Source organism: Nasonia vitripennis, chromosome 1 (genome assembly GCF_009193385.2).
Source record: "Nasonia vitripennis strain AsymCx chromosome 1, Nvit_psr_1.1, whole genome shotgun sequence".
Lineage (NCBI taxonomy): Eukaryota > Metazoa > Arthropoda > Insecta > Hymenoptera > Pteromalidae > Nasonia > Nasonia vitripennis.
In genome coordinates, this window is record NC_045757.1 from 32,540,978 (window position 1) to 32,566,987 (window position 26,010).

Sequence of the window (26,010 nt, forward strand, 5' to 3'; positions counted from 1 at the left end):
TAAATTGTAAGAGGATCTCTTGTAAGGGGAAATGTGTTATAATAAAGGAATTGTAATTAGTATTAAGTTTTAGTAGATAAGAGTGGCCAGTCCTGCCAACAGGTACCTGCGAGTACCTCTGCGGGATTTACTGGTGCATTGCGGAGTGTAAGTCACTATTGTAATTCACTAGTGTAAATTTTCTGGTTAAATAAATAAATAAATAAATAAAAAGTTGTCCGCAAAAACAAGGAGTGTAAAAAAGCCCATCGGATAAGCGCACGAGAGACCGAAGAGGATCAGACTGAAAGACGAGAGCTGCGAGGAAGCTCCGCGCACTCGGCCAAAAGGGGGGGACGAGCACGAGATCCCGATACTCTCTTTACGATGGTTTTTATGGGAGCAAACGCTGCCGCCACGCCGGTGACCGGCTTGAGATGAGAGGGGGCGAGCGAACATTTTTCGATTACACAAAAAGAGAGAGAGAGAGAGAGAGGAGGGCTTTTTTACGGTCTTTCCGTGTAATCGTTTCTTTATAGCGGGCATATACGGCCGCGGACTGCGCTCTGGAAAGCTGCGTGTGACGTGATATATTGGATGTTAAGGATTGAGTTGAAAAGTATGAAATTGAAAGGCCTTAGAGGAGTGTTTTGAAAAAACGATTTTTTTCTGAAAAAAAAATAGCAATTTAAATAATTATAAAACTCTGTAGCTGTAAACGTTGTAAGGAAAAACAATAAAAGTTAATCCCTTTCGTCGTTCGGTTATGTAAGGCTATTATACAGAGCAAATGAAAAGGAACGAAGGAAGGCTCGTCGTCGACCCATTGACATGAGGCTACTTCCATATTAGCGTTTATCCATCTCTTTCTTTCTCATTCTATATGTATCTCGCGTATAGCCTCTTCTCTGTAGATGGGACGTGCGTTGGTGAGAGCGCAGACAGACGCGGCCGTTTTATCCTCATCGTTGTCGCGCCGCGCGCGGCCTAGTAGACACGGAGACACACTTTACACACGACGACGAGGTGGAATTCATCACAATTCGGTAGAAAGAAACTTGTCTGTGTATAAAAGGCTCCTATAAATGACGATGAGAGTCGTGCTCCTTTGCGACAATAAGGGCTTGTTGTCACATAGTCTAGATTGGACGTTCGGACACAGACTGAGTGTAGATCGTAATATTATTGATTGGTAGTCTATTGAGTAATGTTTCGCATTTTTGTACATTATTGTTTAATTTACTAATAAACTAAATGCTTATAGCGAGATATATTAGTTTCATGTCATTGGTATTATGTGACTTGTGACTATACATTGAATACTTATAAAATAATAAGCTTATATGATTATAAACTTGATTTAAATTACTAGATATTTTCAATTACCCATATCTTTAACTTACTTTTCTTATTTGTTTTTCAGATTCTTAGAATCATTAGGTAAATTGTTATTTTTCCAATTGCCTTCATGTAGCTGTTCTTACTACTTATTGTTTTTTTCCTTGACGGGATTTGTACGTGGTTAGCGTTAAAGTTTGCTGTTTTCTCATATTGATCTCCTCCGAGAGAATTTTGTATTCTCTGTTGGCAAGTTCGGAGAGTCTGTAGTTGGGGATTTCGGGGGTTCTAGCGTTCATTTTTTCGAAGTGATATCGAGCATTGTGGGTTCATCGCTGATAATGTAGTTTGTCCATAAGAATTTGAGTGATTTTCTTTAACAAATTGATCTAGCACCGTTCTGGTAAAACGTATCATAAATTTTCGTACCGTTACTCCTCCTGAAATTTCTCAACAAACAAAATGAGCCTTGTTTCGTTAAGATCGGACAAAAAATAAAAAAGAATAATTATTGATGCTTTTTTCCGTAATTAACATCGGAGCAATAAATACTTGAGTTTGTTTGAGAAAACATGGTTACTCTTCTTTTCTAGATAATTTTTAAATATTCTTGCTCTTACGTTACTTTTCTAATATGTAGTATTTAAAAATTCCAAATTCTAAAACTAACTCTTTTCCTAACTAACTACCTTCAGTTGTTCTGCGTGAAGAGATTGTTTAGATCGTTTATTATGCTAATGTTGTTGTGACCAGCTGCATATACACTCACAATTATAAGGTTATTATTATTGTTGCAATTAATTTTAATGGCCTTAGTCTCTGAGGTGCTGTTATTTGGTAAGTTCAAGAAAAAGATAGTTTAATATTTGATGTTATTTTTGACTAAGATATACTTAGAATTTAATTTAGTTTCACTCACTAATAAAGTTATAATTTCGTTTCAAGGATCAATTTCTACATCTCATGCTTTTTTGTTAATGGAAAAATATTTCAATTTTTTGAAAAAAATCAATGGAAATTCCAGAAATATAGCATTATATTGTTAAAATACTGAAAATTGGGAAAAAAATAAAAAAAACGCCCAACGTGGGGCTCGAACCCACGACCCTGAGATTAAGAGTCTCATGCTCTACCGACTGAGCTAGCCGGGCATGGCAGTACTTTTATTTTAGCTCCAACACGTTCTATTATGCTGCGCTAAAATAGAGTACCAAATAAATTGAAAAAAAAAATTATATAAAATTTTACAATATTTTTAATAAATTCAATAAATAAATAAATAGAAGAAATGTTTTGGCTCAGCCTTTAAACACACTATGACTAGCTGTCTAACTATAATTAAATTGAATCATTGAATAAAACTCATCACAAAACAAATAGGGCTTTAGATAAGAGTTTTAAAAATCAAGAACGTTCATGAACCAGAAAGAGTGAATGTAAAGAGACCTTTAATAAAATGACCTATTTGTATGGTAAAAGAAATATTTGAAGCAAACAAATTACAAAGTTTCAACCGTATTAAACTCTAATTTAATACCAGTTTTTTAAAATGTTATAAATGATCGAATGGTATAGGGCGTTTCCATAATTGAAGCAATCTGAATTTCACTTAATGCTTATGCATTTACCCACCTTATATTTTAAAATATTTTAATTTGTGTTGGATTTAAAATATAAAAGATTATTAAAACGTTAGAGTACAATACATTATAAATATTCAGTTATTCTTAACTCGGCTCCCTCAAATGTTAAGTCCAATACCTGCAGAGCATGTATTACTTCCGCAGTCAAGCAACTAGTGCCATCTATACATGCTTGAGCATACTTGATATGTATATTTTTTAAATTATATATTATAGTCACATATATGTATACGCATGCTATACACATGATACGTTTTTGTTCAATTCTTAATAAATTATTTATCTACATTATAGAAAATTCATAGAATTTTGGTAATAATATCCTTAACTGCGTAGAAATAGCACGCCCGACTTTATCGATCGTTCGTTTTTTCTCGCAGGCTCTAATGCGCAAACGCGAAAGAGAAACGGGATGTTCCAAAATGGCTGCCACGTCATGCACTTCTCTCTTTGCCTCGTCTATACGCTTCAAATATGGCGTCGCTTCAAGTTAATGCATTTTTCTTTAATATTTTTCAGCCAACCCGGCTTTCTAGTTCGAAAAACTTTCTTTCTCGTGAATTATTTTAGCTATTTCAAATTTTGGACTTTGACTTTTTTGTATTGAGAGGTCTAATTTTGAGTTCACTATATTTAAATAAGAACGTTATATTCAACTCTAATAAACATAAATAAAACACGAATCGCTTTTGTGTATCTGTATACCATAATGAGCAAGCAAGTTTTTTTCAAATCATTCTAAATATGGTGAATTTACAATGATAATAACAGATAATTTAAAAAAAAACATCCCTTTATTTGTAGTTTGAGAAATCAAATTTACCAGCCATGCTCATAATGTGTTGTATATGCGACCTAACTGTAAAGCTGTATACACAATTCCTATCAGGGACTACATTATTTTTTGTGCGATTTCTACCTTCCATAGCAGTCATTGTTTTGAATAGTGTATTAATAGCTAAAATTTTACTTATGCATCTGCAAACCGTTAGCTTGAAACCTGCCATTATCCCAAGTCAGAAAAACATAAATCTCATCATTTTAATGTTTTCCGAGCATTGTGATAGTCGCCCTAAGGCGTAAGTGGAGAAACGGCATTTCTTCTGCATTTACTCCCACTCCAACGTCCGCTCCCTCGTTCCATATGGACAACGCGAGATATATCAAGAGCTGGGAATTTTCCACGAGCGCAGGCGGCGCAGCGCCTGAATCGACACGGAGAGCCGTCCAACTTCATGTCTCCGCCAATGAAAACCGCATTTACGATTTCCTTAACCCGCCATGCCTCTCCCACGGAAATTCGCGCGAATATAAACATCCTCTAATAACAGCGGCTGTAAAGTTTTTATAGCTTATCAGTGATTTTGTGAAATATTGAAAGCATAACTCGCGATTCAAAGCAGACAAGTTGTTGTTAATCCACAGGATAACATTGTTGTTCATTGACATTCGACGATATGGCATCCCACTATTTTTTAATTCCATGTATTTCTCTGTTTACCGTTTCTCAATGCAACATAATCACAAACAACCTATGAATAACATCCAAGCACATTTATAACAAATTAAACAATTGATAACATTTGCAAGATCGCGACTGTAGGCGACTGTGGTAAAAGGATCCACCAGGAGAAAGACTTTCGAGAGCGGCGTTTGCGTAACGAATAAAACCAGGAATAACTCCGGGGGTTTTTTGACGAGAGGATTCCTACACAAGCGCGAGGCTCTCGTGAAAGTTTCCGCCGTAGCTCGCTGCTGTAGCAGCAGAAGCGAAACGCACACGATCGAGGGAGGGAGCGCATGAGAAGGGGGTCAACAGTAGGGGGGTCCCTGAGGGGAAAGCAGCGGACGTTACCGTTTCTCGTTACCGCGGTCGGTATACGCTATACATATATATTCGACTACGCTGTGCGCGCGCCAACTCGCACTGCGCTTGCGCACTAGAGTTCTCCCCACTCTTTTGCGTCACGAGCCAGTCGTATTTCATCTATATAGACATACACACACTGCTGAGTCTTCATATACTGCGTCAGCAGACTACTGAGAACGTCCGTAAAATTTTCAAATCGAAATTCCCTCGTTTTTTCTCGACCTCCCACTCTCTGGTTTATCGGACGTGATTACCGGTACGCCCCATCGTCTTGCTCCTTTTTCGAGACATGTTTTTGTATACATACGCTGTTTTCTCCGGCTTCGCGGCGTGACTAATGCCGAGTTCAATTGATCTTGGAATTTCCTGTACTTTCCTTTGGCGAACGACGTGTAAAAAGAAAGATAGAAGGGAAACACCCGCGCGCTCGATGCGGTTAATAACGATACACAACAAAAAGGCGGTCAACGGTGCTGTCTCTCCGCGTGACATTAGATCTCGCGCGCGCGCGCGAAAAGGAAGCACGTGGTTGGTGATAAGAAGGGAGAAAGGAAATTCATGTTCGAAACGCGGATTCAACCCGTAATCGGCGTACGATCCCGCTATTGTCCTGCACTTGTACTGATGAGCAACGTATCCGCCAACTTTTTCTTTTCTCCCAAATGACCCATCAGCGAAAAAAAAATTATCGCACAGGCATTATGGCGCGAGTGACACCTGTGACTTGATTTGTCAATCGATGTTTGTGTTTTTTACGGTTGCATTGCCAAAACCCGAAAACCAAATAACTCTCTTCATATTATACTATTCGGATACAAACACGTCAAGTGTATTTCGCTAAATCGGCAAAGTTTCACCGCATGGTTGAAAAAAGAGCGAGATGCGACAACAAGAAATCCTTCCCCGAGAGAAAAAGAGCAGACAACACAAAACGCGCGGGAGAGCGCTGCGCGCCGAAAATCCACCTGTTCCGCGCCGCCGAAAATATATACACAATGCGGCACCAGCTCGAGATTCGCAGAGCCTGCAAGTCAGCGAGAGAGAGAGAGAGAGAAAGAGAGAAGTCGTAAAAAGAAGAGCGGAGGCGCTGACCTCCTTCCTGCAGTGCCGTCTCTCTCGCTCTCCCGTAACGTTCGCTTTTGAATTTTTCGAAAACCCAGAAAACGGTCCCTTTGTCACGCGAAACAAAGCCCCGAAGGCGCGAGGAGTTTCCGAGGGTGTCGATTAAGGGCTTCCGAGAAAACCTTCGCGGGGGAGTTGGCTTTTCAAACGCAGCGCCAGGCATAGCAGCAGGATTCTCTCTATGCGTCTCTTTCCAACTCGCGCGTTTTGTCCTTGCTCCCTCTTACTCGCGATATCCGCCATGTTGTCCCGAGAGCAAATCTCGCGTTATGCCTCGCTCACACACTCGCCGAGCGCCTCGTCACCTTCGGCGCTCGCCGCGAATTATCTCGCCATTTCTTTGTGAAACGCCCCGTGATTTCACACTCGAACGAGAGCCGAGTACCTGCCCTACGCAATGGTAGCGCCAACACTTACCGGATAATCGTCGCCGGGTCGTAAATCTTCATCATCGCCAAAATCCGAAGCCCCCGTCCGACTCGGTGGAGAACAATGAAAAGCCGTGACGGCATCAGCGAGGATCCCGCACTTTACGGCCTCTCCCCCCCCCCCATCCACCCCGCGCCGCGCAGCGATGCGCGCGCGCACAGGAGAGCGGAGAATATACGGATTTTCAGTGGGCGCTGCTGCCGTCGCGGCGCCAGTTAACGCGAGGCTTCCGTCGAGTATATACGTACAGGGCGTTGGTGCTGCCGTCGTTGGCGCTACTGCTGCATATGTCTCTGTGTGCGAGCTGCGCGATCTATGCACGTCGACGGGAGCAGGAGGGAAAAACTCGCGAGATCAAGTATAGCGAAGCAGAGGACGGCGAGTTCTCGTCGTCTGTGTCTTATAATCCAACGCCGAGCAACAGCGGATATCGCTGCTGGTTTTAGAGCGCGCGATACACACATCGCTCTCTGCGCGGTCTAGCGTGCGTTCGTGTGCCGTGTGCGTCTCTGTGTGTTCGTGTGTACATTTAGACGAGCAAGAGAGCAAGAGACGAATCGAAGATGCCGCTGAGCATCGGGGTGAACCTGCGGGTTACGGGCCACTGTAACCAGGGCGGCCGCAAGTACATGGAGGACATGTTCAGTGTGGCGTACCAGCAGTCCTCGAACGATCGCGAATTGGAATACGCCTTCTTCGGGATATTCGACGGTCACGGAGGCGGTGAAGCCGCGACCTTCGCCAAGGAGAACCTTATGGACATTATCGTCAAGCAGAAGAACTTCTGGAGCGACAACGACGAGGACGTGCTCAAAGCCATTCGCGACGGATACGTCAACACGCATTACGCGATGTGGCGCGAACTCGGTGGGTAGACGTCCTTCTTTTAGGTCTCTACCTGTCTCAGCACTGTGCGTTCGATCATCCTTGTTTCTCTCGTGTCATTGTTGATGTTATTGTTGTGTCTCGACGCGAAAATGCAAGGGCTAGAGGGAAAAACGGACGGGTCCCGCGTATTTTCTCCTCTCTCTCTCCATCCCCACCATCAGCGAGGATGACGAGTATGTGTGTGTGTGTGTTGGTGCGAGACTGTTTCTGTCTCTGTCTGGTCAACGTGTTGCGCGTGGCTCTGTCTTCGTTGCTGACTGGGGCTATTGTACGCGACCAGTAGGAGCGAGAGAGACAGGAAGCGCGGAGCTACGGAGAGAGAGAGAGAAAGGCCGAGGTTAGGAATATTTAGGTTATGTAACGCCCGACATGACCGAGCGGGATCTCTACTGGCGCTCTCGCGCGTTGAGCTGCGCGGGAGATTTGAATGTTCGATTTGCTGTACTTGATTGTTTATCGCGATTTTTGTGAGAAAAATCTTTTGTTTCTATTGGACAATGGTGGGGATGCATAGTTTTGAGATATGGGTGCCGAACTTTGCAGATTATAGACTTGTTATAATTTTATATAGAGATAGCAAAATTTAAAAACACTATTTATTATTAATACTGCCTTTCTAGCATTTCTATTGTAAAAGTGTTCTTGAACTGCTGACTTAAAAATGATAGATGAATTATTTCTCATAATTCTAATAAAATTTTCTCTATATTTTGTATAGATAAATGGCCTAGAACAGCGTCCGGTTTACCATCAACAGCTGGTACAACTGCTAGTATTGCCTTTATTCGCAAGGGAAAGATTTATATTGGTCATGTTGGAGATTCCGGCATAATTTTGGGTTATCAAGAGAAGGGAGATCCTTTATGGAAATCAAAGGCCTTGACTAGAGATCATAAGCCCGAATGTTGTACGGAGATGACAAGAATTCAAGAATCAGGTGGTAAGGTTGTCAGTAAATCCGGAGTTCCTAGAGTCGTGTGGAATAGGCCAAGATTAGGCCATAAGGGTCCAGTTCGTAGGTCAACGCACATAGATGAAATTCCCTTTTTGGCTGTTGCTAGATCTCTAGGTGAATAAAACAGCTTTTAACTATGCATACTTTTTCATTTTATGTTTATAATTATGGAGTATCTGGCTTACTAAGATTATAATTTTATGTATAATAATTAATGGTTTTTTTAATCAGGTGATCTATGGAGTTACAATTCAGAGTTGGACACATTTGTTGTGTCACCGGAACCAGATGTTAAAGTAGTAAAGATTGATGTTAAATCACATAGGTGTCTTATTTTTGGAACTGATGGTTTATGGAATATGCTTAGTCCACAAGCTGCAGTAGCTATAGTTCAAGCTGCTGAAAAGCACAATGAAAAACATCTGATTGCTTCGCAGCAAACTGGAAATGGGGTATGTTGATTATGCGACTTTTTTGGTTAAAATTATTCTTGACTAAAAAATTACATCACGTTTAAATTACATATGTAAGTTGCTAATTAATGAAATAATTTAATTTACAGCAAAATGATGCACAAATGTGGATTAACCCCTCAAAAAGTTTAGTTGACCGAGCACTCGACAGGTGGTCTTCAACACGTTTGAGAGCAGATAATACCAGTGTAGTGACATTGATGCTTGATCCCCCTGGACCTACACACAGTGAGGTAAAGTATTACGAAAATTTTGTTCATTTAAATTACTCACAGAATTTAAATTCATCATAATTGATTCTTTATCTTGTTCATTTATTTCCAGATTCTCCTAAGTCAAAAACGCGATGGAGTTCGACCACCGGCTCCGGTAGTAGAGCCTGAGATGGTTCATAACTCGTTCCCGTCGCCTCAGATCAGGCCACCTTTTGCCAAACCAGAACCAGAGATCTATAATCCGTTCCCAAGGTCTCCCGTGACCGCGACTAAGCTGCCAAGCTACTCTGAGCTTCAGAAGCACCCCGACTCTTCGAATCACTTGTTTGAAAACAGCACTGCAAGCACAAATCTCACAAATCTCGAAAGCACGAGTAGTGGTTGCAGTAAATATGCAGCCTATCTATCCAAAGAGGAGGCTAGCACTAGTAACATTATTCCAAACCAAAGCTTCGTGGAGCCGCCGCAGTTAGAAGAAAGCATCCAGGTAGCTGAAATATCTTCCAGCAATTTTTCCGATGAGCACAGTACTACTACAACCGTCACCGTCAGTGTAGAAGAAACGACCATGTTAGTTTCGGAGACAGAAGGAACGATTGTGGAAAGTACTTTGTGCACGGAAGAAACGCGAACGACAGTGGAGTCCGTCGCTGCAGGAGATATTGACGTGACCTTAGAGATGGCGGAGACGAAGTTTTTGCTCGAAAAAGAGAGCTGGTTGCAAAAGGTCCCTGAAGCTGAAAAGTTCACGGATGAGGTTGAGAACACAGACTTGCAGCCAATCAAATTTAGCGAGCCCCCGTCAGGACCGCGGCTCAGACGAGGCGTCCACGAGCCCAGTGGTAATAGCACCAAGAGCACGACCACCGCCACCACACCTACGAATGGACCTGCTCTGACCACGAGACGTATGGGAAGTGTAGCACCGATTAGTGGCATCGTCATCCGCCAGACGCTGAACAGCAGGAGACGTCATAGTACAGGTGCACCACCTAACAATCAACGGCAACAGCAGAGGCAAAGGAGATCTCTGACACCAAAGTCATCGTCTGCAGCGACGACGTATCTCGCCTCGTCGGCCAGTGCTAGCAGCAACAGCCTAAAAAGAGGCTCAAAGGTGCTATTGATTGGTGAAAGTGGATTCGACGAACCAAGAGTTGGTGTCGGTACGAGGAACACTACCGAGTGCAAATATGAGGCCAAAGATAACAGTGGTAACAGTGATAGTGGGGAACCGTGCCTGAAAAGAAGAACAAGATCGGAAGATGTTAGAAAGATGCAAGACGAAAACGATCCAGCAAACCAGAAGGTCGACCAACAGCACAGCAGGCTCAGATGGCCTGGTAATGAGTCGTCGATTTCGAGAACGAGTAAGTTTATATTTATACTTTATAAAATTCAATTGATGAGCTTGAATATCGAATGGAAAAACATAAAAGTATCAGTATAAAAGAAAAAACGTACAGTTCAATTAATAGTCGTGAAAAATAAATAAAGTACTAAATCAACCGACGATTGAATCGGAATTTAAAGTTCACCACTAAACATTTTCAATTTTTCAATCTACTAGTACGGATCCCTAGACGTGTGCAAAAGTGAATTCGTTCAAAATAAAAAATAAATAAGCATTTATCCGAATGATTATATTACGTAGCATACGAAATCGAATTATATTTTTAAATTATTATCTAAAAGTAATAAAAATTTGCAGATGGAGTGTTGAACTCGAGTACGGGAAGTATTCAAGAGAGGCGGCTTTCTTCGCCGAACTCGTTCAAGCGCCGGAATTTAGAAAAGAAAGTGACACCGGTAAAGACAATCCGCAGGCCATCGATCAACCGATCGACGAATCGTATCCAGATGCGGGACAGCTTCTGGGAGCAGCAAGGACGTGCCAGTCGCACGGGAGCCAGCTGCTCGTCGAATCGTCGGCAGACAGTCGTTGGCATAATTAGCTCGATTGCTGAATCCGTATCTGCTTCGACATCTAACTCATCGTCTTCCTCAGCGCCAAAACGCTGGCTCAGGTCGGATACAATTGCCGCCACGCCGATCAAGACACTCAGGTCGAGAAACGTTGATATCGCAGGTCATACGGTATCGGCCCAAGTTGCTCACCAGCATGGTGCCGTCAAGACCAACAGGATTATTGAACACGCGACCAAATTAAAACAGACAACAACACCAGCGTCGACGACAGGCGCCGCAGGATCTCCGGTGACTCCACAAACTCCAGGTCAGTGTTATTCTTATATCTACAAAATTTGAAGAGTTGAAGCTTTAGGCCATTATGCGCATTATTATACGATTGTTAAAATTTAATTTGATCTTTTTTTATGTTACAGCTGTAGCAAAAGTGAAGTCTACAAATTGCGCGTCAACGCCCGTGTCGATAGCTACGCCTAACAGGACGAAACAGAGCTGTAGTGTATCGCCCGTCGGAGGCACTTCCACCTCGTGCGCAAGCACAGGAGGCACTTCTACGACGCCGAGTGCGACGACATCCACAGTGCTAATATCGAAACGTGCTAAGACGCCATACAATCCAAGCGCAATTTCGCTTTCAACAAGATCGCGTATCAAGCGTTTCAGCAAGTGAATAACGCTCAGTGATTCCTACGCAAGCGTCGGCTGACATATACTTTTGTAGATAGAACAACTTAATTAGGGATTTGCGGAGTTTATAGTCAGATTATATTGTATCGCATTGAAAAATGGCGTATTAAATTCGAACGTACAATTTTCATAGAATATTTTTGGTCACAAATCTGTTTGAAAGTCATAACGTATGTTAATGGGTGTGAAATGTAACTATTTATTTGACTTTGATGGACTTGAATCGACGAGCGTTCGTTACTTTTTAATTGATTAAGCGTCCAAAAATATCGAAATTGATGTTTATTTGAATTTAATACGCTATCCTTTCAGTATATTATTTCATTTCGCGCGGAAACACACCATTGATCGCTCGGCTAGCTTTCCTTTCTTATCTCACTTTGATTTGTACGCATCGGACAGACAGTTTTATCCTTATTTAAAGGATTTTAAATTCTTGAATTCTATCTCAATGATTTATTAGGATTTTGTAGTGTATAACAATATGAGTCCAATGGCCTTTTTTCTATTAGTGGTCGTGTATTTTTGTATATCCTTTAAATAGTTTAAATTTCATAAACAACTAGTCGATTCGGAAATTTCGTAAAGTTTTCCAAATTCTCTTTCGCGTTAGAACTGATATCGTTTTTACATTACTTATTTTCTATCAAAGCTCTAACATTCAGAAATTTTTTAGATTATTTACATTGCTAGATCTTTTATATGAGTAAAAGCAATGCTTTCACTATTATTTCATAAAGTTTTGTCGTTAAACATGATTCCTATAATTTTGAAATATTTTTCAATGAAACTATTATCGATTAAGTTTGTAATAATCTTTTGACAATTTACAGATCTAACGTGAAAGACCTAAACCTTTTAGAGACTTTACGAAAAATCTAATCTTTTTTAACTATTTGAAAACTTGATTTATACGACTTTTGATAAAATTAAATTCTGTACCATTATCGAATTCATCTGATTTGAATATGTACGCTAATGCGGCTATAGTTATAGGAACTTACATTTTTATATTTTTTAACGCTATTAACTGATACACTTACTTGTCAATAAAGTAACTTCATGAGTTGGAGTCACTTTAATTTTCCAGTAGAGTAAAATGATTGGCGTATACTTTTAAGTGAATCTTTTCAAACTGACAAAGAATCTTATATTTTTTAGTTCACATATCTGACATTTTGTAATTATAAATCAAGTAAGTGACAAATTTACCTTCGAAAAAAAAAGAAAATGACTTTCTAAGGTTTGAAAAGACTGCCTCACTAAAAGTATCTTAAAAACGATAACCAATTTTCTAAGTAAAGAAGCTATCTATAATACCTTGAGACGGGCCACGATATTCTTACTTAAATGTTAACGTATATATGCACAAATATATACATATACTTATTAATGCATGCGTGGCGAAGAAAATAAAGAAACGGGATATCTTCTTTACTTTAAGCGCTAGTTTTAATTTTAGGTATTCTATAATTTTGTTTCCAGTAAAGCTGACAGCGAAGTCTAGAAACACAACTTCTCTATCCGTGTGATAAGGTACACCAGTACTTTTTGGTGAAAAAGTGAATAATGCGATCGCCAGCGAGGCCGAAAGCTATTTGAGTAATAAAGGAGCATTTATATTTCGATATAAAACGATTGTATCTTAGCTCATGTGAACCTTCGCGCAAGCATGTGATACACATAATATTTCCTTACAAAGATATATATATCCGATGCGTACGTAAAAAATGTTTTTTCGTGCATTATGAAAACAAAGGAATACAGAAAAGATATATTATATATATATAAATATTATATAATAGCGACTTAAGTTAAGGATAAATAAAAATTTCATATGTCTTAAATCTTGATTAATACATATAATGAGCTGTTGGAAGTTCTTATTGTGAGGAGCAACAAAGCTCCATATATAGTTTATTCCTGTAAAAAATCGTGGAGTAAGAAATATTGTAAGTGGCGATCGCCATGGGGAAAAAAAACATTATATTTAAAGCAAGGGTCGTAATAAGAGTATTTTTTTAAAGAAAGCTTAGTTTAACCGCGCGAATTGATCGTATATAAAGATAATGGTAATTATAAGTAGAGCGATAGCTACGAGAAACAGAAGCGAGAGAGAAGTGTGTTATATAGGTAAAAAGTAAAGCAACAAATTGAATGGGTTTGCAGTGGCGAACACAAAATGAAAATGTGTGATCAACTGTTTAACCTACATACTGTATATTTTAATAAAAAATAATAAACTACATCGAGAAACAAGGAAAAGGAACTTTTTCACCCTATATTATTTTTTATAATCGTTTCTCTAAATTCTTTAATTTCGTTAATACTGGATTAATTACTACAGTTGTCAGTTTTCTTTTTCCTTGAATTTTTTCGTTGATACTTACAGATGAACATACGTTCATTTCCTTCGTATAATTTCTCCATATATAGAAACAAAATCTATTTTAAAACCATATTGTAAAATGAAACTGTCAAACTTCCTCAGTTTACTTTTTTAATCAGCGTTTTCTAGAATTTCCATCACGCAGTCTTCTCTAATCCTTTTATTCTGCTGACATTGGATTTAATAACGAACCATTTGCACTACGTATGTATCCATATGGAGCAGTGGTCATATTTCGGTGGAACACAATAATTGAAAAAGGTAGTCGTATTCATAAGTCAGCTTCTTTAATTTGCACTATTATGTCTCATTGCTGAACGACATAAAAAAACTAAAATATTTAACTTACATTGTTTTTCTTCAAAACAACGGCAGAAAATCGCTCAGCTGCCATTCGACAGTTTCTCAAACTTGAAGCATAAGATAGAGCCCCGATATAAGAGTGGATGGCGCACCGAATTCCATCGATTATCGCTACACGGTATATATATTCTGACCACTCCGTGGCCTCTGTTTACGAGTGAATGACCGGTCAGCAGTGTACGCTTGAGCGTTGAATGCTCAGAAGCGTTATTTCATATGTGTGTATGAAAAACCTTCCGATTTGCTGTTTATAAGTGATATTAAGCTTTCTTAAGTAGCTCATTGTTTGTGTTTGAATTGTGATTATACGTTATCCTGTTGCTGTTTTTTTTTTGGCAAGGGCAAATTATTCAAAGAGGCATAATTTTTAGGGTTTTCATCGAGGCACGTCAGACGGATCATTTTGTAGTGTTTCCCGAGAAAGATTTTGACGGCTAGGTCTTAGTTGTATTGTACATATAATAAACTTATAAACCGAGTACGATAGCTAGTATTATTGGTTTGTAAGTGATCTATGCTGTTGGAAGATAATAAAACTGTTTCGATCAGTTTATCTAGTATTCAGTTAATCTTATCTATACATGTTATCATCTTAATTCTGAGTCGTAACTTAAAATTTACAGTGCAGTTTTGATTTCGATTTATGTGAAATCTATAATTTTTAATCATTTGTTTTATTTGGGTAGTCTTGTCTCTCGGTAGGAGACAAGCTGTTGGTACGAGAAGATGGACACGATAAGTAAATTGAGCTTGATAGCATTGACATGTTTGGTTTACGCTTCTATCTGCAATTCGTTGCCATTGAATGAAGCTAGTAGAGCCTTTGAACTCTCGATAATTCATTTTAGCGATTTCCATGCGAGGTGATGAGAATAATTGCTAGTAAATTTCATTAATATACTTATTATCTTTGATTTTCTACATTGAACTTCTTCAGATTCCTTCCAGTTTCTCCCTCCGGCGGTCTTTGCTATGAACATGAGAAATGCGTCGGTGGCATTGCAAGAGTAGTGAGTATAGTTAATCGTCTCAAGCAGATTCGACCAAACGCAATATTTCTAAACGCCGGAGACTGTTTCCAAGGGACTCTGTACTACGATGTCCATCGCGGCAATATCACTGCTTATTTTATGAATAAATTGCCGCACGATGCAATCGTACGTATCCATATGTGATTTGCGGCATTTTTAAACGCGAACTGCTATAAGTATAACAAAAATAAGCTTTGTTCTCTAGACCATAGGAAATCATGACTTTGATGACGAGATACCAGGTTTAGCTTCGTACGTGAAACAGCTGCAAGCTCCAGTTGTGGTCACCAATATTGATCAGAGCGACGAGCCTTCATTAAGGGTTGGTCTTATATCTTATATCATTAATAATGATTCTTCCATTTACAATTGAAATTCAACAGACTGAATTTGAAACGTCCGTTATTCCAGAATCTATACACTAATAGTACAATAATTCGAAAAGGCGACAAAGATATCGGTATCATCGGCGTTATTTTCTCCGAAACTGATGTAAGATATTGAAAAACACAACTTTTTAATGTCACCTTTCGGTATGAATTTTGGTAATGCAAACTAACAATTAATTTTAGAAAATATCATCGTACACTGGAAAGCTCAAATTCTTGAACGAAGTCGAAACCATAAACTTGGAAGCCAAGAAACTGAAAGCTAAAGGTGTCAACATTATCATCGTCTTGAGCCACTGTGGGATTGATCACGATAAAATCATAGCTTACAATTGTCCTGACGTGGATGTAATCGTCGGTGGACATTCCCACATTTTACTTTACAATGGTACGCATATTAATTATAGATAATACTTTCTGGCGTATCTTTGTCCAATAACTTTTTTTTTCATGTATAACATATCAGGTGTAGCACCGTCAAATGATATCGTTTACGATAAGTATCCAATAGTGGTATCTCAGAAAGGCAGCAACAGAAAAGTTCTGATTGTGCATGCAAGTGCATTCACAAAGTAAGATTATATGGCTCTTTACAAATATACCAGAAGTAAAACTGAATTTTATTAAATTTGTATTCCTAATGATCTTTAGGTACATGGGTGATATCAGAATCGTTTTTGACCATAATGACGAAGTAGCATATTGGAAGGGAAATCCAATTTATTTGGACAAATATATCAAACAAGGTAAATACGTCGTTACATGGAATTGTATAAATGACGGTTTTAAGTTAATATTTCGTCCGTCCCTACGAAGAGTGGTACGGTTCATATTTACCGCGAAGACTAGTACATTTCAGATCTTTCCCACATGAAAAATTCAATTGTATAATTGAGATAAACAAATAGTTATTTTGGTTAAAATTAATAAAATTGCAATATTTTCAAAGTTGCCAAAAACCTTTTGAAAAATTTCGAAATTTTTGGCAACTTTAAAAATATTGCAATTCTATTAGTTTTAACCAAAATAACTATTTGTTTTTCTCCAAAACAATTAGATTTTTTCATGTGGGAACGATCTGAAATGTACTAGTCTTTGCGGCAAATCTAAATCGTACTAGTCTTCGTAGCAAATCTGAACCGTACTACTCTTCGTAGGAACCGACGATTTAAAAGCAAGTTTTTTTTCCAGATCAATCGATTATCAACGAACTACAACCGTGGTCGGTGGCGGTTGACAAAATTGGTAAAAGACTCATCGGAAAAACTGGGGTATTTTTAAATGGCAGTTGCCTCTCGGGTGAATGTAATCTAGCTAATTTAATTACGGATGCCTATGTTGACATGGTATTGTTCACTTATCATTTTTTCTTTTTGTACGAACATTTTTTTTTCAAGCTTTTGAGTATGTAAAACAATAAAATTACTCTATTTCAAAAGTACGCCGCTAAATCGACAATCGCTTTGACTGCTGCCATTAGTATACAGAATAGCATTCCTGTTGGTCGGATTTTATATGAAGATCTATACATGACATTGCCTTATAATAACACTTGGGATTTGATCGAACTCCAAGGAAAGGATCTGCTACAGGTATTTTATTTTATTATATTTAAATATGTAAAACATATTTCGTTGGCGTTCATGTTTAATTTTTGAAAAACCGAATGCGGGATTACAAACAAATTAATTTATATTCACGGTAAACTAGTTGAGACTATGGGCTAGACCTACAAAGTTATGACCGAGTTTATGACTATTGAATTATAATATCATCACTATTCAAATTCGCATGGAATCAACTGGACTTGATCTCGGCCAAACGTAAATCAACTCTGAATATATTTTCAGGTACTCGAAAACAACGTAGTTGTTAACTTAAGCAGTTCAAGTTTTAGAAACCAAAAATTGCTACAATGGTCTGGTCTAAAGGTCACGTATAATCTGAGCAGTCCACTCTCGAAGATCGTCAGCGCTAAAGCTAGGTAAGTATTGTAATGAGTATGACTATAAACGGTCAATTATACGACGTACTTATATTATTGCATTTTTATGTTACGCAAGATGCTTCGAGTCCAAAGACAATTTTGAAGATATAGATGCCAACAAGTGGTACCGTATCGTCGTCGATTCGTATCTAGTAACAGATACTTTTGAAATCATTAAAGAAAAACACCGAAACCATGTACCTGGGCGCACCTACGGCGCCGATAATCTGAGTAATTACGTTGAGAAAATTAAGACCGTCGACATAAAAACCGAAGGAAGGATGATCTTCGTTTAATCATATGTGTTTTTCTATAAGCGTACAATTTCCGAAATTAATAACGAATCATTTGCACTACATATGTATGTATCCATGGAGCAGTGTTCATATTTTAGTGAAACATAATAATTGAAAAAAGCAGTCGTGTTTTGAACGTCAGCCTCTTTTATTTGCGCTGTTATCACTGCTGAAAGACATAAAAAAAATATATTAAAATTTTTAAATTACCTTGTTTTTTTAAAACAACGACAGAAATTTACTCAGCTGCCCGTGGCCTCTCTTTACGAGCGAACGTCTTGATCATTGAATGCTCAGCAGTGTTCTTCCATATGTGTGTATTAAAAACCTTCCGATTTGCTTTTTATAAGTGGTATTAAGATTTGTTAACAAGCTCATTGTTGGTGTTGAAATTGTGAGTATACGTTATCTTGTTGCTACTTTTTTCTGGCAAAGGCAAATTGTTCAAATGTTCAAAGAGGCTTAATTGTTAGGGTTATCATCAAGGCACGTCAGACGTTCAGGTGTCTGCGCATAGAACTGTGTACTCGGTTGCCAATATCTTATTGGACTACGTTAACAACAATTATAACGAAACAGATTATTTTGTAGTGTTCCTCAAGAAAAATTTTGACCGCTAGGTCTTAGTTGTATCTATAATAATAAGCTTATAAACCGAGTACGATAGCTAGTATTGGTTTTTGAGTGATCTATGCTGCTTAAAGATAATAAAACTTTTTCTATCAGTTTACCTAGTGTATGTATACAGCTGTCTAAAAGTTAATATTATCGATATGTTATCGTCTTAATTTTAAGTCGTAACGCATAAAATTGACAGTGCTGTTTTAAGTTCGATGTTAGTGAAACCTAAGTTTTAATCATTTGCTTCATTTTGGCAGAAATTACGTATCTACAAAAGAATCGAACGTTATTAAACGTCGAATGAGCTTGCCGCTCATCTAAATTTCCATTTTCTTGAGTTGTTTTGTCTCTCGGTAGGAGAAAAGCTGTTACGCAAAGATGGACTCATTGAGCAAACTAAACTTGATAACATTAACATGTTTGGTTTATGCTTCTATCTGCAATTCGTTGCCATTGAGAGAAGCCAGTGAAACCTTTGAACTCTCGATCATTCATTTTAGCGATTTCCATGCAAGGTGATGAGAATAATTGCTAGTAAATTTCATTAATATACTTATTATCTTTGATTTTCTACATTGAACTTCTTAAGATTCCTTCCAGTTTCTCCTCCCTCCGGCGGTCTTTGCTACGAAAATGAGAAATGCGTCGGTGGCATTGCAAGAGTTGCGAGTATAGTTAATCATCTCAAGCAGATTCGACCAAACGCAATATTTCTAAACGCCGGAGACTGTTTCCAAGGGACTCTGTACTACGATGTCCATCGCGGCAATATCACTGCTTATTTTATGAATAAATTGCCGCACGATGCAATCGTACGTATCCATATGTGATTTGCGGCATTTTTAAACGCGAACTACTATATAAGTATAAAAATAAACTTTGTTCTCTAGACTATAGGAAATCATGACTTTGATGACGAGATATCTGGTTTAACTTCGTACGTGAAACAGCTGCAAGCTCCAGTTGTGGTCACCAATATTGATCAGGGCGCCGAGCCTTCATTAAGGGTTGGTCTATCTGTATCATTAATACTGAATCATTACAATTGAAATCCAACAGACTGAATTTGAAACTTTTGTTATTCCAGAATCTATATACTAATAGTACAATAATTCGAAAAGGCGACAAAGATATCGGTATCATCGGTGCTATTTTCTCCGAAACTGATCGTGTAAGATATGGAAAAACACAACTTTATTTTAATGTAACCTTTCGATATGAATTTTGGTAATGCAAACCACCAATTTAAATTTAGAAAATATCACCGTTTACTGGAAAGCTCAAATTCTTGAACGAAGTCGAAACCATAAACTTGGAAGCCAAGAAACTGAAAGCTAAAGGTGTCAACATTATCATCGTCTTGAGCCACTGTGGTATTAATCACGATAAAATCATAGCCAACAATTGTCCTGATGTGGATGTAATCGTCGGTGGACATTCCCACATTTTACTTTACAATGGTACGCATATTAATTATAGATAATACTTTCTGACGTATCTTTGTCCAATAACTTTTTTTTTCATGTATAACATATCAGGTGTAGCACCGTCAAATGATATCGTTTACGATAACTATCCAATAGTGGTATCTCAGAAAGGCAGCAACAGAAAAGTTCTGATTGTGCATGCAAGTGCATTCACAAAGTAAGATTATATGGCTCTTTACAAATATACCAGAGGTAAAACTGAATTTTATTAAATTTGTATTCCTAATGATCTTTAGGTACATGGGTGACATCAGAATCGTTTTTGACCATAATGACGAAGTAGCATATTGGAAAGGAAATCCAATTTATTTGGACAAATATATCAAACAAGGTAAATACGTCGTTACATGGAATTGTATAAATGACGGTTTTAAGTTAATATTTAAAAGCAAATTTTTCCTTAGATCAATCGATTCTCAACGAACTGCAACCGTGGTCGGTGGCGGTTGACAAAATTGGTAAAAGACACTTAGGAAAAACTAGGGTATTTTTAAATGGCAGTTGCTTCTCGGGTGAATGTAATCTAGCTAATTTAATTACGGATGCCTATGTTGACATGGTATTGTTCACTTATCATTTTTTTGTACGAAAATTTCTTAAGCTTTTAAGTATAAAACGATATTCTTACTCTTTTCAATAGTATGCCGCTAACTCGACAATCGCTATGGTTTCTGCTATTAGTATACAGAATAGCATTCCCGTTGGTCGGATTTTATATGAAGATCTATACATGACATATCCTTACAATAACACTGGGGATTTGATTGAACTTCAAGGAAAGGATCTGCTACAGGTATTTTATTTTATTATATTGAAATATGTAAAACATATTTCGTTTGCAATTATATTTAATTTTCAAAGCAATATTCGTAAAAAATGTCATCCTAAAAAATCTTAGATAATCGATTAGTACCAATGATCTTGGCTAAACGTAAATCAACTCTGAATATATTTTTAGGTACTCGAAAACAACGTAGTTGTTAACTTAAGCAGTTCAAGTTTTAGAAACAATAAGTTGCTACAATGGTCTGGTCTAAAAGTCACGTATAATCTGAGCAGTCCACTCTCGAAGATCGTCAGCGCTAAAGCCAGGTAAGTATTGTAATGAGTATGACTATAAACGGTCAATTATACGACGTACTTATATTATTGCATTTTTATGTTACGCAAGATGCTTTGAGTCCAAAGACAAGTTTGAAGATATAGATGTCAACAAATGGTACCGTATCGTCGTCGATTCGTATCTGATCTCAGGTGCTTTTAAGATCATTAAAGAAAAGCACCGAAATCATGTTCCTGGGCACACCAACATCGCCGATATTCTGAGTAATTACGTTGAGAAAATTAAGACTGTCGCCATAAAAACCGAAGGAAGGATGACCTTCGTTTAATCATGTGTTATTCTATAAACTGCAGATGAATAATAATTCTAATAAAACAAGTTGTGTACTTATTACATGATTATGCAAGCCACGCACCTATTTCTCATAATTGATGGTTTGATTCATCAAACAAATCTTAGAGTTTTTAATACATATGGTCGATTATTGACTAACAAACTACTTTAGTAACTCATTAATAACGGCTACTGTGCTTTTGTTATTCGCGTTGAGCATGCACGCCTACACCAAATGAACAAGTTAAATTTTACCATTATATTTTTCATGTTTAATGGATTGCAATCACTCGAAATTCATTGCTCATAAATATGTTTATATACTTGCGAAGCCCGTGTCATATTTGTAAAAGTAATAAATAAATTTATTGTTTATGTAGTGTATGTACATATCAGAGAAAAGACAGTGACACAATGTTTTCTTTTTACTCTTTATTTTATTTTATTTATTCATTCTTCTTTTTTCGAAAATACTTATACATTTGTACAAGCGTATTCATACATAAGGGGATCGTTTCTGCCGTGTCGACGAGATTCTCGTGTGTGGCACATCGATAAGAGCACGTATACAATAAAAAAATTAAGTCTACCACAACGCGCAGTGAGTTCAACCCTATGCTATATGCTTTTTACTCGTCTTCCATCGCGGTATTCCTTTTACTTTTTTTATGTATATACTGGTCAGTCGATAGACATTTACAGAGCTTACATACGTATATATTACAGTAGACGATGAAAACAGTCAGGATTCAATCATTTTATTAAGAATAGTTGCTTGAGAATAATTATACTTTGTTTGGCATACGTGTTAATACAAATATTTTAACATTATTGTTTGACTGCGTTTTAATTACGCGATGATGATCGAAAAAAGTTGTAACTTGTTCGATCATTTTGCAATAAGTAATAATCGCTATGATCGAAGTCTAAATTACACAGTGAAACAACTCGGACTTCGATTACACTAGGTCTTTAAATATATATATATTAGATTTATTTTAACAGTAGTTTGGCAAAATTATTGCATCCTGATTGTTTTCTCTTAAGTTCATATTTTATTACATAGCTTAAAACCATAAAAAATGAATGGTTGACTACTTTGGCAAAAAGATTTCTCGAAAATCTGATTAATAAGATTCATAGTTAGAACATTTCAAATGTGTATTTATCCCGCCAACCTTTGCAATTATTTTTAACAAATCTTTTAATTTACTTTCGGAGAAATCTTTGTTTGAGGTATAGTAAATGGCAAATTATGCAAAAATACTTGACAAATAGGTATATACTGATATAAATAACAGAGAAAAAAAAATTATTTTCACTTGTAAAACTAATTATTAACATCACGCAATAATTAACGAGTGAAATATACAATAAAAGATTGTTTAAATTATCAGTGTTTCCTTGAAAAAACTTTCAACGTAAAATAAGATCAAATTAATAACTTTCGTCGGTATAGTTGTAATTTGTTGACCTTAGTAAAAGCATCATAAAAAACAATGAAAATTGTAAACAAATTGAGTTAAGTAACGCGATGCGTACACATGTTCAAAGCATTGTTTAAATATAAGTTAACGTATGTGTTCGCATTTTTCGGCAATGAGTTTTGCAAGTAATTATTAGTTGTATATATTTATATATTTACATTTCGTATTGCTTACAAATCTAGTAATGCTCTATAAGGGAAATTCAAGTCATACGATTATAAATGCGATTCCTGCACTTCTTTACTTAGAGATATATACTGAAAAATATATGTATTTATTAAAAGGGGGATTTTTATGTAGTTTTGTTGATATTATCGTAAATAATATTTTTCCGAAGTACAGATAACAATATTATGCATTCAATTCTTTTTTTAAGAATAATACCGCCCCAGCTTTACCATTTTTTACTACAATTTTAGAATTTGTTGACTTAATTTTGCAATAAAATGTCAATAATGATAAAGAAAGGCTACAAGTATCTATAAAAATTAGCTATTGATATAATGACAAGTTAAACGAAGGTAATAATTTTATGATAAACCTTTGATTTATCCAAAGATAATATAGTCTTGCCTCCAATATTGACGTACAGAGACATTTCAGAAAGTAGGAATGTATAATAATCCATTAAAAATGATTAAAATTTATTCTTGAAGGTGTATACGACATCTATAAATATAAGTGTAAAGTTAAAAGGACAAATAAATTCACATTAATTAAAATTCTTATTTCCTTTGATATTTTTAAAAACTTGTCTAAATCAAATCTGTCCTGAATATTTGCAAAATACGAGTAACCGTTTAAAAATAATAATAGAAATTGACAACACACATACTTTCAACTACCTCGAGCGTCTCCACGACGTAGAAAATGTCTCGGAAGCTGAAATTTGTTCTCTTGTAAGGCACGGGGTATTTACACATGAGACACGTCGCTCGTGTTATCTCTTATTTCTCTTTCTGCATTTATACACAACTGTCTCTTAGACCTGCTGTAGTTCATGTAGCTCGCGCGAAATAATTGCACAGCCCATTGGTAAATTAACAAACAAGAAAATGCACTAGGAACTTGCAATGCAATCACGTCGATGGTTACGAAACGTTCAGATTTTTCTAGTGGCAAAATATATCAAACGAAACTTCATCCAATACCATAGGAATACTAAGTTTAGTCATTTTTGTTTAGTTTATAACCAAATTAGATGATGAAAGTAACAGTTTAGTTGGCCGACTTTAATTATATTTCTCCACTAGAGTTCATAACCACCTTAATGAACTACCATTGCTCGTCGGGTCAACACGTTTTGTAACAATGCGATCAAAGAATAAGTTTTATCATAGAAAAAAAAAAATTAAACTATAATTCGTCAAATTAAAATTTCTAACAAACGCACCATTAAAACATAAAGCTCAAATGAGCTTAATTTATTCATAGAAAAGTCAATCGCTCGGATTTTTTTAGATAACCAGTGATTAAAATTGAATCTTATCCACCATAGTAACACAGGTAGATCCAATGATGAAAAACCACACCAAAGGAGAAAAGGCGACCTCCTTCTGGCAATCTGCACGATTCTGCAAGACTCTCTCCCACGTACAACAATTAATTTTTGTTTTTTAAATAATCGCATCGCCACTTTGAGTTTCCTTGCCACACGCTGATATAAAAAAATATTTATAGGTTTATATGATACAATGCTATGACTATTCCTGCGTCACGGACGCGCACTTTTTTGTTAATTACAACCTGAAGCGCATTTTCAATGCGCGCGATTTTTAATTTTATTTATCACTTTTTTCTCTTTGTTTGCTACCATGAGTTCGGTATATGCTTGATCACTTTTTAAAAAACTTTTTTACAATGAACGACTACGTGTCCTATTGTTCATACTGCAGGCAAACGTCCTGAACTTTGATAATTCGACATAGCTCTGGCAATTGGTTGATCGTAAAAGAAACGACGTGAGTGTCGATGGGTCAAATAAAGCGAATTACAAGCCTTACGATGCTACGGCAACGTATACATTCTTCGAGAAAGACTGTAAGCTTTTCTCACCGGTTGGAATGACACGCTATATAGATTCCCTAGCAAATGTTTTTACTTTATATACTATCTATATCGACATATTGAGAGTCGCAATGTTTCCCGAGGGTTTTGCGGAAAATCACGCGATTCACGCGAAAGTCAAATTGCCAGCGCGTGATCGAATAAATCCAACTAGAGGAGTAATAGAGCTACTTAACTGTAATCTACGTAGTATACAATGCGACGACTTAATATATGTATATGCGTCTCTATCTCTATCTATGTATATATGTATAACGCTGAAAGTGGAAAGTGTCAGGAGAAGCGGTCTCCTGGGAAAAATTCGTCTGACTCGCGCTCGGCCCACTGTACCGCAAGCCGCACACGTTTTCTTCATCTCTCTCACATACACACAGTTTTGTCTATGCGCAGCGCCAGCGCGCGACTCTCGTCATCGAAACGAGAATCGAATGGCATCATGCATAGCGTCTGCTCGTTCAACCGAACCTCTCCTACCTGTCGTGGATAGAAAAATATTTTCTTCTCGCACCGGCGTCTATTAGAGCATCTGTCTAAGTCACTGAACTCATCGTCCTCTCTCCACCGCACGTCATCGCGCAAACGATTAAGCACCTTGTACCGCTGTGTGGTTTCTTAAAAAATAACTATTCTTCGTCGCGGGTGGAGAATCCGCTGGTCGTTAGAGAAAGACACAGCGACGAGTTGATACGGTTTTTGGCACTTTGAGGCCCCGCGGCGGACGGGCCGGCGCGGCCGCGTAGCACTAGACGGCACAACCCTTCCTTGTACCGTAGAGCACTTTCAGCTCCGGAACGATGATCTTCTTAATGAGAACGTTGGTTTTGGCCGTGAGCGTATCTCGATAGTTGTCCTTTTTGAAGACCTTGATTCCTGGCCGATGCACCAAGAATGCGTTGTCCACTATCAGGAAGTCGTAGTCCAGCACGCATAGCGCGTAGCCCTGAAATAGGAAAAATAAGATGAATGTGA

At 37.5% G+C, this 26,010-nt stretch overlaps 4 protein-coding genes, 1 long non-coding RNA gene and 1 other non-coding gene across 13 annotated transcripts in view; 2 read left to right on the top strand and 4 right to left on the bottom strand.

Moving 5' to 3' along the window:
- LOC100119126 (cytospin-A) overlaps positions 1 to 6,451 on the bottom strand; it is a 31,455-nt gene extending 25,004 nt beyond the window's left edge. The window contains exon 1 of the mRNA XM_016990137.2: positions 6,370 to 6,451. The gene's annotated coding sequence lies outside the window, so the exon portion shown is untranslated. The remainder of the gene's footprint in view (positions 1 to 6,369) is intronic.
- On the bottom strand, positions 2,396 to 2,468 carry TRNAK-CUU. The gene has a single exon. It is a non-coding gene; the product is annotated as a tRNA-Lys (tRNA).
- Positions 6,452 to 6,581: 130 nt separating the features above from the next.
- On the top strand, positions 6,582 to 13,793 carry LOC100119158 (mucin-17). Its single transcript, XM_008216945.4, has 7 exons — positions 6,582 to 7,248; positions 7,988 to 8,338; positions 8,456 to 8,676; positions 8,787 to 8,930; positions 9,022 to 10,282; positions 10,624 to 11,148; positions 11,258 to 13,793. Exons 1-7 carry the CDS (start codon positions 6,945 to 6,947, stop codon positions 11,509 to 11,511), a joined length of 3,060 nt encoding a protein of 1,019 aa, XP_008215167.1. The 5' UTR covers positions 6,582 to 6,944; the 3' UTR covers positions 11,512 to 13,793.
- Positions 13,556 to 14,389, bottom strand: LOC116415830. Its single transcript, XR_004226385.1, has 2 exons — positions 14,267 to 14,389; positions 13,556 to 14,117 (listed from the first exon to the last, which is right to left on the bottom strand). It is a non-coding gene; the product is annotated as an uncharacterized LOC116415830 (long non-coding RNA).
- Positions 14,390 to 14,419: 30 nt separating this feature from the next.
- Positions 14,420 to 21,544, top strand: LOC100119234 (apyrase). Of its 7 annotated transcripts, none has more exons than XM_016990117.3 (12): positions 18,058 to 18,377; positions 18,962 to 19,119; positions 19,194 to 19,416; positions 19,495 to 19,611; positions 19,692 to 19,775; positions 19,860 to 20,064; positions 20,143 to 20,248; positions 20,328 to 20,422; positions 20,496 to 20,650; positions 20,732 to 20,884; positions 21,050 to 21,183; positions 21,263 to 21,544. In XM_016990117.3, the coding sequence occupies exons 2-12, from the start codon at positions 18,983 to 18,985 to the stop codon at positions 21,480 to 21,482; spliced, it is 1,629 nt and encodes a 542-aa protein (XP_016845606.1). In that variant the 5' UTR covers positions 18,058 to 18,377; positions 18,962 to 18,982; the 3' UTR covers positions 21,483 to 21,544. The 7 variants fall into 7 exon arrangements, with proteins under 7 accessions (XP_031777127.1, XP_031777126.1, XP_001603018.1 ...); XM_001602996.5 differs by having other exon boundaries at positions 18,058 to 18,296; XM_031921267.2 differs by lacking the exons at positions 18,058 to 18,377; positions 18,962 to 19,119; positions 19,194 to 19,416; ... (5 more) ...; positions 20,496 to 20,650; positions 20,732 to 20,884 and adding exons at positions 14,420 to 15,143; positions 15,218 to 15,437; positions 15,517 to 15,633; ... (4 more) ...; positions 16,892 to 17,046; positions 17,140 to 17,292 and having other exon boundaries at positions 21,263 to 21,532.
- Positions 21,545 to 21,904: 360 nt separating this feature from the next.
- Positions 21,905 to 26,010, bottom strand: part of LOC100119277 (beta-1,4-glucuronyltransferase 1) — a 41,036-nt gene continuing 36,930 nt past the window's right edge. For both annotated transcript variants that reach the window (XM_008216950.4, XM_001603025.6), the window contains exon 8: positions 21,905 to 25,981. In XM_008216950.4, coding sequence (XP_008215172.1) covers positions 25,784 to 25,981 — 198 coding nt within the window. In that variant the 3' untranslated portion in view covers positions 21,905 to 25,783. The remainder of the gene's footprint in view (positions 25,982 to 26,010) is intronic.

Coding starts and splice junctions, on each gene's coding strand:
- LOC100119158 (XM_008216945.4), top strand. CDS start 6,945: ATGCCGCTGAGCATCGGGGTGAACCTGCGGGTTACGGGCCACTGTAAC. Junction 7,249..7,987: donor CGCGATGTGGCGCGAACTCG/GTGGGTAGACGT, acceptor TATTTTGTATAG/ATAAATGGCCTAGAACAGCG. Junction 8,677..8,786: donor CGCAGCAAACTGGAAATGGG/GTATGTTGATTA, acceptor TTTAATTTACAG/CAAAATGATGCACAAATGTG.
- LOC100119234 (XM_001602996.5), top strand. CDS start 18,273: ATGCTCAGCAGTGTTCTTCCATAT. Junction 19,417..19,494: donor AATTGCCGCACGATGCAATC/GTACGTATCCAT, acceptor TTTGTTCTCTAG/ACTATAGGAAATCATGACTT. Junction 21,184..21,262: donor ATCGTCAGCGCTAAAGCCAG/GTAAGTATTGTA, acceptor ATGTTACGCAAG/ATGCTTTGAGTCCAAAGACA.